We start from the raw sequence: 17,793 nt of genomic DNA on the forward strand, positions 1-17,793 counted from the left end.
TGAGCTCACAATGCAATCCCCACCAAAAATGTTGGTCTGGGGAAGAGGGTGTGTTAAGGCGCCGAAGTGAAACGCTGTGGCTTAACATAAACGGCCTAAGGGTGTTCAACATGCGGCGAAGTCTTTACACAGGAGATTGAGGTTTTACGCCTCCATCAGAGAAACGATCGGTGAGGCTCGCATGGAACTCGGGCCCTCCTTGACATAACCAGCGCAACGCCTCAGCCAGAGAGACACCAAGGAGAGTGCAAAAGTGTGCTCTGGCATCGGGGAGGCAGCGAGAACCCAACTTTATGACCGTTAATTTGGCGGCGTTAGGATATTTACACAAGCATGCTAACGTTATGAATACAACAAAAACCTAAGCTTAATCGTGGCGTGTGGGCTATTTTATTACGTTATTTATCCGTTTCTCTTGTTGTTTCCCTTTGGCTATTTCACGTCGAGGACTTAAAGGAGGAGTTGTAATAGTGCCACTCAGCGTAGTAAGTTAGCGATTCGCGCAATAAAAGGAGCAGAAAATGCGGCCAGTTTTGTCACAAAATCACCAACTAACCGGTTACACTTTTCAATCTGTCAGCGCCAGCTTGCCTCCTTCTACTTATACTTATCACTGCTCGCAGGAAGGTCAGCTGTTATTTTTAAAATGGAACGTTGGAAGCATGCTCACGTTGCGTATGCGCTTTATTTAACCTTGGTATAAAACAAAAAATATTATCGAGAAATATTTAGACAAATAAAAGCAAGTGTAAGCTCGATAATATTGCAGTTGTGAGATCTTAAGTGAGGTTATCATGCCTCCGTAAAGTTTCTACTTAAGAAAAAGGAGGGCGGAGGTGTTTAGGCAATGCATAAAATGACAGTGTAATCAGCAGGAAGACGAAGAAAGCATATCAGTCAAATCCACTATCGTGGGAAAAGCTGCAGTATACTGAAGTGGTATCTTCATAGCGCCCCCTTGGTAAAAAGAAGTCGCCAGGAAGTCGCATTAATTGTGACGCCAGTTGTTACGTCAGTACGTACAGTAAACATCAGGCTTGTAAAAAAAGAATTTCTTATGGAGGAAATCATCTCACCATCATTCCCGTCAACAGAAACCTACATATAGCATCTATATATAGTGTAGCCGGCATGTGATTTTGCAATCAGAGCCCAACTACCATAAACCCTTTCCAGACGTTGTTCTCAGTGATGTGACGGCTGCGTTGCTGGGCATACAAAAAGCCGATGTCAAGCGCGCATTACAAGCCGGTGTTATTGCATTCGGGTAGCAAATATTCTTGTAAAAGCGGTAATGCGCACCGTGACGCTCAAAACGCTCCTATAGGGCCCACGTTAAAATCCAACATTCATCACCTTATCAAAAGAGGATAGTGATGGTTATAATTATAATAACAGTGCGAATTATTACTGGTAAGCGGGAAGTTAATTACTGCAATGATGATATGACAACAATGAATATTACAAAAGTTAACAGGTCGTCCTGTTTTATTTAAATGTTAGAACCTATGCCTGCCAGCTTGAATATATTTTGTTCAATTCAGCGGTTGTCATTCAGCTCTTTCGGAATCATCACATGGTCTGTTAACCGATTTAGCAGCAGTACGCGTGCAAAATAGAGTATAGTCTATGGCCACGCAATGTCTTACTCGGCCTGCGCTGAACATCCATGTTGCGATCAATCCGAGGACCCCGATCCGCCATAGGACACGGTATCCCCAGGTCAACCAGATGTACCGGCGTCCTGTAATAAAAGTTTATTCTTTTCCTTCTTTTGTAAAGAGCAACAAACATTGCAAACATATAATAGCACGATCGTTTTACTGCTGATCTCATTAGTGATGGCACGTCTGATGGTTTCCTTAGTAGTACAGTTCAGGAACAGTAAAATGGAACCATCTTTTGTGAACTTCAGACTTTCTAAAGTTTGTTGAATGCCAGTGAAACGCGCCAAAAAGGAAGAAGTTGTACAACGTGATTTCTTAGCGGCATATTGAGTGTCGGTGACGGCGAATTGCAAACACAGCTCTGGCTCAGCGTGGCGTAAAGTAAACAGTGGGGAAAGTGGCAGGGAAAAAAACGTACAGGAGCCCAACGCAAATCGTTCCCGTATACTAAAGCGGTGTTTAGGAAACGCTGCGCTCCCTTTCACTTCAGTGAAATGCACTTGGCCACCGAGAGTAAGTTTTGAAGTGATGAGACGTATAACGTATAGCCAAGAGGTCTAAGTGAGGTTTTGGTCTCACAAACGGTGCCTCATACAAAATAATGTACTCAATATGTGTACATCAGTGATGAAACGTGTAACCGTGAGGTTAAAAGGACGTTTTGAACAATATGCGGCAATGCTAGTGTCCACGTGCTGATAGCGCACGCGTCCGGACGTTCCTTTTCCAACGCGTCGGGCTATAGAACACCGCACGCGTCAAACACATTTGCACCATCGAATTTTCGATTGACAAACAAGGAAAGTGCTAGGAATTTTAGCCTATTGTCTTCGCTTAGTAAGCCACAGGGCAAGCAAACAGGGAGGTATGCCCTGCTGCTAAAGCGACCACAAGGGGACAAACCGCAACCTCTACGCGGCGGAGATTGCACGCCTGAATTTATCTCTGTTGCGACGAAGACAGTATCACAACAGAAATGACTATTTCTAAAGACCTTAAGGATCTACACATACAGCGTGGTGTATCTTTAAATGAAATGTAATTCGTGCAGTTTTTCAGACTTAAGCAGCCCTATGAGTCCACGGAATTCTCAAAAAGAAAAATGTTGCCTCCCCCTTCACTGCGGATTCTGACCTTACGTGAGAGCATCAGGGCGGTCCCTCCACCAGGATTTCAAGACCATTTTTATGGGCTCAGGGCTCGTGTGCGATGCGGTAGAGAAGACGGAACGTTGTTGAAGTGTGGCGCAGTTGAAAAATGTGTCTCGCAATTTTGATACCAGAGCGATTGGAAGTTCTTAAACGCGCTGGGAATTAAACTAGTAGGAGTATTGATTGCGGCTGCATTGCGCAACTTACGCATGCAATATATTTGTTGACTGTTTGCCCGAAATCTGGGTCTTCAGGTCTTGTGTAATTAGCGGCACAAAAGCGAACATTAGGCGGCGTCCACAGCCGCTGCACCAGCTACCACATCAATTCGAAGTGGTCGACAACGTGTTTTCCGTAAACTCCACCTTATATTTTATTTTCACCTATTTGTGAACGCCTTCTGTCATAGCGTATATCCCTCTGAATGCTCATTCTTACCCCCCGAAAGCACCCCATACCACCTGCTGTGGGGGTGCCAGCAATTCCCAATCATCACCCCTATCCCCAACCCTGCGTATGAAGAGTGCGTGAAGCTGCTGAGCAGGTCCCACTTCTCAGGCGAGCGGTAACAGGTGAGAGGGCACGGAAGGCCAGCATGACCAAACCATCCGAGAAGGAAGCCTTGCACTGGGCGCATGCCCTAATAGCCATACCTCGACTCCGACCAATAAAGTTTATTCATCCTCATCATCACCTATTGGTTGGTTGACACCCCCTTTGTAAGGTCACATATTCTACCAATTTGTGGAAATTAGTCCTAAGAAAGTTGCACTGTGACCGCACTTTGGACCTCGCAACTCTTGTTAAACGTACGGTTGAATCGTCCAAAGAGCCTTGGCACATGCCCTACGCTTTCTACACATACAGGGGTCTGTCTGCAGGAGCGTAATCGTGAACGTCCTCACTGTTCACGTAAGGGTCCCTTCAGGACTGCGAATTTTACGTGGTGTTTAAAGTTAAGCCGACAGGTTTTTTTTTTAAACTAGGCATTTAGATGTACGCGAGGACCACCTCTCTAATGAGGATCTGCAGCCAGGGGGACACAGAAGGCGGTGCAACTAGTGATGTCGGTGGCTTCATTACTAAAATTGAGCAATTAACTCCTGAGTGGCTGCAGTAAGCAGGCATGTTTTTATTGAAAGGTTGGAGGCCATCGTGTTTCTACGCAGTTTAAATTGGCAGAATTCCTCTAGTGCATTCGCTCATCGAGATATCGAAAAGCGAAGCTTAATTGCCGTTCGCATAATTACGCATGCAATACAGAAAGGGCCAGCGCAAAGCTTCCCCCCTTTAGTCATGTGCCTGTAGTGTACAGTGTTCAGTATGACATTGGGGTGGAGGCATAGGCAGAAGGTATAACTGACACACTTTCAGTCTTGGCTGGCGTTATCGCAGTCTGCAGTACTCACAATCGCTCTCAAAACACAGAACAAAAGAGAGAAGCTTTGGGCCGGTCTTCAGTGTATATAATGCGTAACGAGGGAAACGGAAAATAAACTTCACTACTCGCTATCTCGAAGTACGGATGCGCTAGAGGAATTCTGCCATAAGAAACTGCGCAGAAACACTATCGCATCTCACTGTGAAATACAAACATGCCTGCTTACTGCAGCCACTGAACAGTAATTATTCAATTTTAGGTAATTAGTCCACGAGATCAATAGTTACCACCAAATTATATGTTCCCATTGACGCATAACCTCACTGTAGAGATGGTGTTTACGTAAATCTATGCGCCGAATTTTAATAAGACTCATCGACCTAATTTTCATCACCGTGTATAGTGTAACAGGCGGTGCGAGCCGCTTGAACAAGCTCTTTGGTTGCAATAAGTACATCCTGGCGCATTTTTATTACGGTCCCAAGCGAACTTGTCTTGATGATGCATCCAGGAGTGGTTCATTCCTCTGTGAAGTGGGGGTATGGAATGGGTGAGACAAATTGAGACCTTGCTCACAACCAACAAACAATGTTCATTCCTGTATCCACTCGTGTGAAAAAAAAAGCTGTGGCTTTGATCAGCTAATCCTGTATATGCACAGCCAAAGTTTGGCATAACCTGGCCATGTCTTGGTTTCTCTAGATTACCGAGTGGGAAATTCCTTCGTTTTCCAGCATTAGGAGAGCGACAGAATACGCTGGAGATAACGGAGAACACTTGACACTTGAAAACGCCCAGCGGCCGACAGAAACGCGGGGAAGTTGGTCTAAAGCACTGAATAAGACGGGGAAGTTGCCTGTAAGGATTAGGTTTCAGCGAGTGCACGCGGGGTAGCACGCGTCGTCGGTGTAAACCGGTCTCATGGCGCGGCTGCTGTACTGGACACGGGACTGCCGGGCGCCGGCGACGTGATCGACTCGTTGTATTTCAGCGCCATGATCGACCCAGATGCTCCGAGTCGTCTTAGTGTTTGCTTCCACTGCGGGGCCAGAAAATCAACCATTTTCTAGCGTGCGCCGCAAGGACAAAATGCTGTGTACGAGGTACGATCAACTCGTTGAATTATATTGCACGTGTCTGTAGTAATGAAAGTTTGTTTTATTGCTACAATTATCCTTCCGAACGCGTTTGAAAAAAACCTTCGCAATAATTTACAATTAACAAAGCAACTTAGTACAAATCACAAATATGTTGGAACATCTCAGCGTAGCCTGCTAACAAAACAAGTGGATAAATAAATAACTTCACAGATTCCGGGGGTTGTTTGAGGGCATTGCAGTTGCATATGTTGTACTGTGGAGAATCACTTATAAAAGAATCAGGCAATAAGGGTAGCCCGGAGACAGAACGGCCGCATAAAGGGCAAGCAAGACGTGCTTTTTGAAGACGTCGTTTAGTTATTTCATATTTCAGAGTTCACACTTCGACAAGCACTTTTGGACGTCTTTGAGAACACCCTCGTCTTAATCTGAGGTCTGTTTTATTCTTTTTTTCTAGCGAGCAACCTTTTTATTTTAACACGAACCATTTGTCCAATCAAGGTTGGTTAGCAAAAATAAGCCTTTAAAACCAGTTGCCGTTCCATATTTGAGAAGAAAAAAATTGCGCCAGTCACCTAATTGCACTACCCAGACGTGCTAAAAAAGAATAAAGGTAGAAAGAAAGAACACGCCCGCATCCGCTCCAGCCCGGCCGTTCGGAAGAAAACCGGGAGGTGCATCTTTACTACCGAAAGCCTATCGCGCGAGAGCACTCGTGGGGCGGATGAGCCCAAAATACGAAGAAAGGAGAATGGTAAGGTGGGGTCGCGGAGCAAGTTGTTGTGATTGGGCGGGAAACAATTTTTCCCCCTGTTTTCCGTCTTTTGGTCAATATTTGGAGTTGGCAGCATAGCTGAGCGACTCGTCCATATTTCACATTTGCGCTGTGCCTACTTGAACTTACACGTAATGTTCTTGCAAAAACGTGTACCATATGCCTCCGTGAAGTGTCTGCAGCAACATGTGAAGCTGCAGATGCGGCGATCAAAGCAAGAACAGTACCCCGTATTCCAACCAGCTCGAAGCGACGACTCCTCCAGCGACGACAAACTGTGGTGCCCTGGATTATTGGTGCTTTGATGCGAATGAATACAACGAATCTCGCACGTAGCCTGGTTTGCAATACGTGCGGGGTTCTTCCAGCAACCAACTGAAGAGTTGCAAGCTGGGCGAGTTGGAAATGCATCTTGAATGAAACCAGGCGCAAACGTAACAGGACGCAGAAAGGAGTACACAGGACAAGCGCTGGTCTAGCAACTGAAAAATTTATTAGGCAGAAAAGAAATATATAGGCAGAAGATACCACACCCCCAAACACCAAAAAGCAAACAAAAAACCGCAGAACACTGCGCAAACAAGATGAAACATTGCATGCCAAAAAGGAAAAACAAACATGCGCCAAAATCGACTCACGAGCCCCTGATATACATGATCTCTTTTGCATGAAGCATTACACTTGCTTGGCTAACGCACTTATCTTTCCTATCATCAATGTGGTACGCCTCAACGATTTCCCGTGTTATCTGGCGATTATGCTTGAACAAAATGACAGTCTCAGAAAAATTCGGAGTGCAGCCACATTTCTTGCAGTGAGAAGACAATTGCGACGAGGCTGCCCCTTTCAATGATAACTGATGCTCACGTAAACTTACATTCAGGCACCGTCCAGTTTGTCCCACGTACGTGCGCCGACACGGGGATAGGGGAATACTGTAAAAGTTAAACATGATGTAAGGTTAAACATAAAAACCGCTATGTGTCATGCGCTATGGGTGTCGTTTACAGTATTCCCCTATCCCCGTGTCGGCGCACGTACGTGGGACAAACTGGACGGTGCCTGAATGTACGTTTACGTGAGCATCAGTTATCATTGAAAGGGGCAGCCTCGTCGCAATTGTCTTCTCACTGCAAGAAATGTGGCTGCACTCCGAATTTTTCTGAGACTGTCATTTTGTTCAAGCATAATCGCCAGATAACACGGGAAATCGTTGAGGCGTACCACATTGATGATAGGAAAGATAAGTGCGTTAGCCAAGCAAGTGTAATGCTTCATGCAAAAGAGATCATGTATATCAGGGGCTCGTGAGTCGATTTTGGCGCATGTTTGTTTTTCCTTTTTGGCATGCAATGTTTCATCTTGTTTTCGCAGTGTTCTGCGGTTTTTTGTTTGTTTTTTGGTGTTTGGGGGTGTGGTATCTTCTGCCTATATATTTCTTTTCTGCCTAATAAATTTTTCAGTTGCTAGACCAGCGCTTGTCTTGTGTGCTCCTTTCTGCGTCCTGTTACTTTTGCGCCTGGTTTCATTCAAGAACCAACTGAAATTGCAATGATCCCTGCTTGACTTTGGCAGGTATCGTGCGTACGTACTCTTCAAGTAAGTGCTGCACCACAGATAGATGCGCTTTTCGCCACAGGATAACCTGGCAGGCCTTGCTGTACGAAGGCGTTGTCAAAGGATGAAGGTTCACCAATACAAAACATACAATTAAAGATTGACTTTCCGGTTTACTTCTCTCACGTTCTGATTATTAAATAAAACATGTAAAAGAAATACTTGTTCACTTGTGTTTTACATAACCCTAAGGAATATAAAGAACCAATATTGGAACCGTCAGTATCGGCGCTCCTTTAGCATTTTTTTCTCCATCGGGGGAAATAAATTGGCTCTAATGAACCTATTGAGCGCTATTTACGGAGCGAATTAAAAAAAAACAGTGCAGTCAGCAGGGAAAAACCAGCTAAAAAGCGCCAAAATAAGTCTGCCAAAATTTTGTAACGTTACTTACCTTTCAGTGAAGGAAGGACGTCTTTATTTTCTGTTAACCGCCATGCGAATTTGTTAATAAACTGCTATTAAAGAAATAAAAAACACCTTGCGCGAGCATCGCCCACGATATCTGCTGGAGACGGCGTGGTCGCCAGCGTGTTCCAGCGTTACGTTCTAGCGCATTCAACCGCAGAGATAACCGCGCGTTCCAGAGCGCGCTGGATTTGTGCGTTTCAGCGTCCAGCGTGTTGCAGCTGCCGAGGTCCCGCGCGCTCCAGCGTTACCGCGTCCAGCGTATTTCAGCTTTAGGTCGTCCAATAATGAGGCAAACGCTGGAAACGAATCTCCAGCGCAGCTGCGTTTTCCGATGGGGTACCTTTCATTTGGCTGGAATTACAGTTCAAAAACTGCCTTTGTCAGCGGTTGTGGTCCCGCTTCCGGCGTGTTCCGAGCCGAACCATTCGCTTTTCCTGAGTCTCCGACGATAGCTTCGCGCGCTTCGCATTTAAGACTCTCTCCGGTGAAGCAGTTAGTCGGGCGATATTCGCGGGTTGGTCAGACGCCGCTTGCCGACGACAGCTCAAAGCTTCCAGCCCCCGCGCAACGTTCCAAGACGGCCCGCCCTCGCTCTCATCCATGGCCAAGCTCGCATGCGCGCGGCGAGTGATGTGGTCAGATCGTGACATAGTTACGGAGAGCGCATGCGGCAAGCCGACAGTGGTGCTGACGGCAGCTGGCAGCGGAGCTCGGCCCGGCGAGTAACGTGATATGTTGTTAAGTGTACAGCGCATCTGCGGTCAAATGAAAGTCAATTTTCCCGCGAGGGCGAAACCGATCGACAAGATTAGTAAAGTTTTGCTTTAAATAAAATAGCGGGCCTCATGCCATGCACCTTCCGTTCACAGGCAGTGATGACTGAAGCGGCGATAAGGCAGAAATGGGTGCTACTGTGAACCATGAGGAGCAAACTGTCATGCTAGAGGCAATACGCAGAGGGACGCTGTCTCAAGCGGTATGAGGAAATGGTTGGCAATGCCGTTTTAAGGCACCCGCGCAATAAGGGGCCCCAAGCCATGCCGCGTATCGTTTTCCGGCGTCTGCAGACGCTGAAAAGTTGTTTTTTTTTCATTGACGGCTCGTTTTGCTTGCCGCCGAGCAAATGTATTCGAACCCCATTTCTGCCGCACCGCACGGCGTGAAGGCCGATGAGCGATGGCGGGCCTGACGACACGCTCGTGACGGGTCGCACCAACTTGTTCCCACTTCGGCAGTGCCGCTTTTGTAAGAATTCTATAAAAACGGATGGGAGATCACACTCGAGAGCAGGAGGAGGAGCCGGATAAACACTTTATTTGCAAACTGGGTCTAGGGAAGAGGGGTGGCGGAGCATGCGATGTTCTCCGTGACCAGGGCGGCCCGGTTGGTTAGTGCCAACTGCACTTCCAGGTTGGGGCTCACCAGGGCCTGCTCCCAGTGTAAGAAGGAACGAAAAGGGGAAATGAGTAGTGGGGGCACTCCCAAAGGGAATGGTAGCAGGTATCCAGTTGGAGGCATTGAGTACAAAGAGGCGAAGGGTTGAGATTGGGGTTGGTGGGGTGAAGGATAGTTCGGCAGGGGTTTGTGCGGGTTCGAAGTACCGCCAGTAGCGAGCGGCTTCGTAGATGAGGGAAGGATGTGGGGGGGGATCTATGCTGTGGAGGAGGCGCAAGTGCTCTGTAATGTTCCAGTACGAGACTAGAGCGTCCCAGAAGCTGGGGGTGGCGTGGGTAGAGATAAAAAAGAGCCTGCTCGGGTGACAAGAGCTCGAAATGTACGGTGGGCTGCTTCATTGGCTTCTGTTCCCGTGTGGGCCGGGGTCCACAGCAGAGCCACGGGGTGGGATGGTGTTCTTCGAGAGAGGATTTTGAGGGTGATTGGGGAGAGTAGTCCGGCAGAGAAGTTGCAAATTGCCGATTGAGAGTCCGAAAGGACGATTCTGGGTGTAGTATTGCGAGGGCGATAGCCGCCCCCTCCGCAGCGGTTGCTGATGTATGTATCGTGACTGCGTCCAAAGGAGGGCTGTCGAGCGATGGAATGATGGCTGTGGCGAAAGCTGGCTTATCGTGGTAGCTAGCTGCGTCGACGTATAAATGACACTGGGAGGGAGGGAATGTGCGCTGCAGATGTCGTTCCCAGGCCAGCCGGCGTGGTGGTGGGGGTGCATAATGCGCCGCAGTGGGCGTATATGCAGGAGTTGGCGTAGCGTAGTGGGAATAAGGGAGGCCATAGGTAAGGGGAACGGGGAGGTCTGGCAGGCCGCTGCGGGAAGGGCGCGGCCGAGATGTGTGCGCGACAGCCTGGCTATCTGGGCTGTGCGGTGGGCTTCGATGATTTCATCCGCGGTGTTGTGAATGCCCAGGGCTAATGAATGGATTATTACTAAACAGCGCAACAAAAACACGGACTATAGCTTAGGTACACAGGACGAGCGCTGACTTCCAACTGGTCTTTTATTGAAAAAACACATATTTATACCCCACACACCTACACACAGGTGCCATAAATGCACACAACAAAACAAGCAATTCATCACAGCAGTGCTATAAATATGTGTATAAATATGTGTTTAAATAACAGGGGTATAAATATGTGTTTTTTCAATAAAAGACCAGTTGGAAGTCAGCGCTCGTCCTGTGTACCTAAGCTATAGTCCGTGTTTTTGTTGCGCGGTTTAGTAATAATGGATAACCAACTCGCCCAATACTGCACTTTGCTTAATGAATGGATGTTTGGGGCGTTGGGAGGTATTAGGAGCTCAACGCGGTAGATGCGTCGTAGAAAGCAGTCTAGTTTTGTTTTGTCGGATGCGCTGACGTTGCAGTACGGGGGGTAAGACATAAAGCAAGAGAGTACGAAGGAATGAAGTTGCAAGAGTTTATGTTCGGAAATGCCGTGACGTCGTGTGGTAATTCTTCTTATGAGGTTGAGTGTTTGAACTACGTGCGATCGGAGCTTAGCTTAGGTGGTCGCGTTGCCCCGGTTGGCCTGAATGGTGGGACCTAGCACGGGGAGGGAGGAGACATGAGGGACGATATGGTTGTCGACGTAAACTTTGATTGGGGTTCAGTGGAGGGTTGCTTGCGAGGGGGGTGCAAAAGAAGTAGCTCGGAGTTGTGCGAGGAACACTGGAGACCTAACTGGGAAGCAGTTGCTTGGACAATGTCTGCGCCTTGCTGGAGTGTGTGTTCGATTACAGCATCGCTACCTGATTTGACCGATAACGTAATATCGTCTGCATAGATACAGGTGTGGAGATTTGTGATGGAGGACAAGGCGGGGGCGTGGGGGTCATAGCCAAATTGAAACGAAGATGAGACATTACCGAACCCTGAGATGTGCCTATTGCGGGTAAGGGGAAGTATTGGAAGGGTCCGAATCGTAGAGCACGCACGTAGGACGGGTTAACCACAGGACCACCGCTGCTGCGAGTTGGTGTGGCCATCACCGGCGGCGGCGCGTTGTTCCGCTGCAACTTCGAACCAGTGTGCGCGCTCATGCACAGGGTCTTCGCTGACGTGTGCGGGTGCGTATGCCTGTCTGTAATTACGTGCGTGTACGTATGCTTGAATGCATGCGTCTCCGTGCATGCGTCAGCAATTTTGTGTGTGTGCGTGTTTGTGCTGCCCTATGCGAGTATGCGTACACGTGAGCATATTTGAAACGAATCTGTCACCATCGCTGTTCGCGCTTACACGAAAGACAAAACTGCACGTGAGGGAACGCGCACGGGAACGGGGTACGGTAAAAGTGAAAGGTTGCGTCGACAACTTACTTTGGGCTTCGCAGTACGATGCTGCAAAAACCATGCCAGCCATCTCCACGGAAAGAAACACGAGCGTGAATACCTGTGGAAAGAAATAAGAGAAGATAAGGCTTCTATGTGTACAAACAGAACATGCTTTTGCCATATTAGTTATTCAATCGCATAGGTCTTGGAGCCTTGATTTGTGCATCTTGTGCTGCATGTGGCTTTATTATTTGCCACTAACCTGCCTTCCGTTCACTGGAGCACCCGGATAATGATGAGTGTTTTTGTCAAAAGGACCCAAAACCAGAAACCGAAACGAAATTCTTTAAAACTACTATGAGAAGAAAAGCGCGGCCAATTTTCCCTGGAAAAGAGGCCGCAAAAAACTAAGTCAGATAACGCCCGCCGAAAGTGTACGCAGAATGTACTGCGTATCGAAAATGAACGAGATTCTGTTATGGCACGGATGAAAATGAGCCAAATATATTTCCCTTATGTGAGCGGGCTTTTGGTTTGACGTCTTATAATTAACACCGCAGCCTCCTTTTGAGTTCTTCACGAACAGCTCGGACTGTCAGGCGGGAAGAATATAAAGTAATTATATAACATAAAAATGACAACTAATTAATAGCTGCCTATTTTATAATTACTTGTGGCCATAAACATCGCCTCGATGACATGTAAAAGATATCACATAGTAGCATTGACAGAGTTCAGGTCCCCTAATAGAGTTTCACCGTTTTCTCAAACTCTCTTTGTGTGGGTTTGACTCGTATAAAAAAAAACCTACTTAGATTTCTTCGTAATAACACGTCACTGCAGCATGAACCGTAATCCACCCATGCAAGGAATACCTCTCATATCGTAAAAGTTATCAGCGCAATTTCTACATCGCGCTATCCCGGTCTCACTCTTAAACCTTACAGCGGAGCACGAGACATTTGTTCGATGAAAGTAATTATCCCCACCACATAAGGAGTTCTTCTTGCTCCAGAACGGTATTTGATCTCTGGAAATGTGTCGCTGTCAAACTTAGGCTGGAGGACCACAAGAGTAAGCGGCGTGGCACCAAGATTGCCCATTGATGGGCTGCTTGGTGCAGACAATTTATGTAAAGTAACTGCGGCGGCAGCAATACCCTGAAACGAATACGTTGAAGAAGGGGAATTCCGCAATTGGTGGGTTTGGGGCAGCTCAGGAAAATGAAGAACTGCAAGCCAGACTAGTTCGAATTGGCTCATCTTGAAAAAAAAAGCCTAAGTGTGAACAGTGTGAAAGATAATGTCAAAAAATTAGTCGTAAAACTTGAACTTGTTTCCGTGGACGTCCCGAAGCAAATAGATACGCGTACATTTTTTCTACATTTTTTTCTCAGACCAGCTCCAACTCTGTGAAGGAAACGCCACGGTTAGCCCAGATGAGCGTAAAATGTCGTCCACACGTTGGGTTCTTTTAGCAAATGTGGAGTGGCATAGACTGCTGCATTGCGTGGGGGAATGGGAAATAGTATCCCGTTTTTTTACAGCGTCTAAGTTTAGTGAAGAAAAGAAGAAGCCAGCGTTTTTTAAGCAGTGTGGTACACCATTCGAGTATTTCAAGCCACCTGCGTGGACCATTGCTACTACAGTGACGCTATGGTCCATTGAAAGCCTTCCAGCGGGATGTTGGAACTAGAGCGTGCTGCTTTTCCAGGAGGTGCTGCCGGATCGGAGCGGGTGTCGAAAATTCTGGTGGGATTTATGAATGCAATTCACAGCCTTCTGGTTTCTAGCCAGTTAATAGCAGCTGATTTTAGCACTGCGTACTATTTATACATAAGGTAGGGGTAATTATTTGCCCTCGCCTTTTCTCGCAAGCTTGCTCCTTTTTTGTGCGCCTGTAGGCAACGCTGAGCATTTCAACAAAAAGAGAACTGACCCACGTATACTGCGTGGGATGAGGCAGTGTAATTTGAATGTTTATGAGCTAAGCTCTGTGTCCTTTAAAGAGCATAAAAGGGGAAAAAACTCCGACCCACGGTAATTTTATTTTCACATGCGTTCCTGTCCTATTGTTTCTTTCAGATAAAGAGCTTACGTAACCCCCGAAATTCCTGCAAGTCTACATTCATGGTTCGGGATTGTATAATGCAACAAAAAGTTGTACGGGAACGTGTGTGGGGTTGCCATTCATGATGTTACGTTTTTGACACTTTTTGCGTTAACAAATTGAAGGGACCTCATACTAACACGCAAGACTGGAAAGTTGCGAAGCTGTACGCAACCTTCACGACCATCACGATGGTTTAAGTCCACGATTGCAGCCGATTTGCTTCTTCTTCGCTGCCGCAATAACCTTTACTCCATGATTGTTGCTGTACGTTCGAGATTTCTTCAATTGTTTGGAAACGATATTCATTGCACATTAACTTGTAGGGGCGTACACTATAACGTGAATTTCTCGGTCGGAGCAAGTGTTGTAACTATTACGGTGAACGCTGGAAACTTTTTGCGAATTTTCGCCAATCTTCCTAAGTGGGTAAGCATTGGCTTTACAAACATGCGCCGGGGACGCTGGGCGGTCCCCGCGAGGCACACGCACATCAGCGCTCGGAATTTTCTTGGTTTTTTAACTGCAGAGCGGCCGCCGCAATTTGGGCTAACATCCCTTAGTGGGTTTGCTTGGCTTAAGAAACGTGTGCCGGGGACGCTTGGCGGTCGTCGCGATTCACGCACACGCGAGCGCTCGGCATTTTCTTGGTTTCTTTAACTGCAGACAGATAAAATTACAATTTCTAAACAGCTTCGGTATTCCTAGGGAACTACTGCTGCAGCGAGCTGTATATTTGTGTTTACGAGACACGAACCAACCTATATCAGCGAACTGCTTTTACAGTGATCTGTCCGACTATCTACCCTGGATATCAAGTGCCGATATCACGGAAAAATGCCAAAGGGGTCGCAGAAACGCGGATCTGACGTAGTGCAATGCTTCTAGCGCCGCGGAGGCACTACTGCTTCCGGGGGTGAAAATGCAGCCAATTTTTTTGTCTGCTTTGGTTTTCTGGCGTATATTGGCTATATTGACTGATGGTGCATAGCTTGAATGTACGCCCGTTTTGATGCTGAGTTGAGATAGAAAACGTAAGACTGAGCAACAAAGATCTGTAGCATTTTCATAGTGCCACTGATCCAGTGAAGTGTTTCTTGCGTTGGCAAATGTAATAACCTCGTTTGCTGGGATTCGGCACGTGGTTTTTTAGCCGTTTGTGGGAAGGTGTCCTGCGTACACTCCTCGAAAAGCAGTATACACTTCGCGTTATACCGCATTTATGCAGCACAAAGTTGAGTTTAACGATGACCAATAGTGAATGACCAGCCATGTTTTCACCAGAACTGTACTCTTGTCTAAGCTTTATCTGCAGTTTGGAAACAACAATTATTTCGGCGCCGACATTTCGGCTGGTTGGTGATACGACTTCGAAATGGTAAAAAGCGCACGAGACGGGGACACAAGAAAAAGACAGTAAAACGGGATGAGCGCTCGTCCCGTGTCACTGTCTTTTTCTTGTGTCCCCGTCTAGTGCGCTTTTTGCCATGTCGAAGATTATTTCGGGTCACCGTACCGGAACCGGCCGTGGATGCACAAGACAGAGTTTAGTGATATGGGTGGGATACCCGAAAAGAGCGAGGAAGTTGAACGTTTTTTTTTTTGAGTCTGAGTGGGGAAAGCCGATGTCTGCTCGATTCGATAAACGTATGCTCGATACTAAAGTTTGTGTGGATAAGTCGACTCGTATCCTTTTCTGTTATGTACAGTTATTTAAACTCTTGTTTCCTTTCTGCGAGATATTTGCAAATGTAGAGAGTGTCAGTTGCGTTGTGGCTTCGTCAGCCATGTCATGTTTACCGGCGGCCGGCTCTAAGATAAGATTCCGGTTAGCAGCCCTCCCAAAACACCCGAAACGCGAATTTTACCACAGGAACCACTCCTCTAAAGGAGTGTAGGAACTTGGAAGGGGGAGGGTCCAACCAAAGAATGCTACTTTAGGCACCCATTGGTTACAAATGCACAAGCAACCGTAGGTGTCTGCACAGTTACCTGACAAAATTCTCTCATGCGGTGTTCATGTAGGCTTTCTGGACCACGAGCAAAAACGTACAAAGCAACCAAAACAAAGGAACACAACAGACCAAAAAACCGGACCATCTCCACTAATGTGAAAGCTAGGAAGGAACTAATCACGCAGTGTATAAGTGTAGTCTTTGCGCTTTGGCGTTTTCGCCAACGGAGATCAAAATGTTTGTGGTAGGACTATCCAGTATTGCTGTAAAAGTCTAGTGTGTCTGATCTGAAGCACGAAACGTTCTAGCGCCGCCGTTGGAAAACGTGTGTACCGGTGTGTTCTTTTAGTATGCGTTCTTGGGCACGGCAATTAAACGTTCTAGCGCGAGGGGTTGGAAACGAGTGCCCGGTGTTTTAGGACTGTGACTACATGAAACGACGACGATGACGTAAGGAGACGCCAACAGCCCGAGTCTTTAAGCGGCCTTGTCCCTAAAACACTTAGCGCTGCACATCAAATCTCGGAGAGTCCGTGCAATGATCGGTCCATATAATTCGCGTTCACAACAGACCGTCACGGCCAGAGCATTGGATGCTACCCCCCCACCGTGAACCCAATTTTAAAATGAAGTGGTACTACTACACCAAAAACAACAACAAATACTACTACTACTGCCACTACTACTACTACTGCTACTACTACTACATTTCCGCATAATTACCTTTCTATGCTAACCGTCCCAAGTGTCAACGGAAGCCCTGACAGCACAAGCAAACGAAAAAAAATATTGCACTCTATGAGGCACGCTTTAGAGGTGGTGGCGTCGATCTCAGGCGTGCGACTAACGGACATCTATTCGGCATGTTTTGCTGTACCGACTTTTAGTATGCGCTATCTGAAGTCAGGTGTACCTTCTGCGGGGAACCACTTCTCTATGACACCCGATCCTGTCTCCTTACCGCATTTCACCAGCACGCATCTACGCTTCGCATTTTCTAAGTTGGTAATTATGGTCGCTAAACACCAATTCCACACTCTGCCGGCTTAACACGAGAAACATGAGAAAACATCCACCAAGAAGCAAGATTTCCTTCTGCATGGTCACTACCAGGGTGACTGACGCCTGTCTGTTCCCTCCCAGCCTACGCGACAGAAAAAAACTCAACGAATAAAAAAGGCTCCCAATCTTGCGTTTCGCATACACAGTATGTTTTATCAACCTGGAAGCATAAACACAGAGATATACAACAAAGCAAAGCAACCTCAGCTACAAGGGTAAAAAAGCTGCCAGTGGTCTTAACTGTACGCAAGCGGGCCAAACTTTGCATAATGGTGGCTTTCGTTTGTTTAGCCTTTTTAACGTCACACTAAGAAACTTTTGGCCGCAAAAAGTATAAACTACCCCTATATTTGATTACATAAAACGGAGAAAAACCGTGTTTAATAGAAGTTCGAAGGTTAAGATCGTTTGTGGGCTAGGATTATTGAGCCTTGAATGTCCTCGTCCTCAGGAAATGCTAGGACAAACTGTAGGGGCAGATGGTTGGGGCAACAATAAATAGGTTCTAGACATGCGCTTCAAAGGCCGCAAATGAACGATCAGTTATGTCATTGCCTATTGTTTTCTGCCCCAATGTGTGGTCGACAACCTCTTTGTTGGGACTTGTTTCGTTTACATGCGAAAATCAGCATTGCTGAACGCTTCGGGCTCCTTTCCGCAAAACATACCCTGAAGCTGGTTATTGATGCCTTACTTAACTGACCGCTACTTGAGAAAACCGTAAAATAAAACCTTCGCGCAACATTCCTCACGCCCTCAAATGCTAGCACATTGCCTGCGTAGTGCACGACGTAGTGCCCTACTTTTTCATTCGGACTTACCTCCCGAATAAGAT

The 17,793-nt window shown here is 46.8% G+C and overlaps 1 protein-coding gene across 1 annotated transcript in view; it reads right to left on the reverse strand.

The window, feature by feature from the left end:
• The window catches only part of LOC144145259 (uncharacterized), a 62,031-nt gene that overhangs the window by 12,975 nt on the left and 31,263 nt on the right, over positions 1-17,793 (reverse strand). Inside the window, exons 3-4 of the mRNA XM_077676803.1 lie at positions 11,878-11,950; positions 1,650-1,744 (exon numbers count right to left, since the gene is read on the reverse strand). Of these exons, the coding sequence (XP_077532929.1) occupies positions 1,650-1,744; positions 11,878-11,950 (168 nt within the window). The remainder of the gene's footprint in view (positions 1-1,649; positions 1,745-11,877; positions 11,951-17,793) is intronic.

This window comes from Haemaphysalis longicornis, unplaced genomic scaffold, assembly GCF_048455015.1.
Source record: "Haemaphysalis longicornis isolate Haplotype H1 unplaced genomic scaffold, Haemaphysalis longicornis Haplotype H1 scaffold_7, whole genome shotgun sequence".
In the NCBI taxonomy this organism is placed as follows: Eukaryota; Metazoa; Arthropoda; class Arachnida; order Ixodida; family Ixodidae; genus Haemaphysalis; species Haemaphysalis longicornis.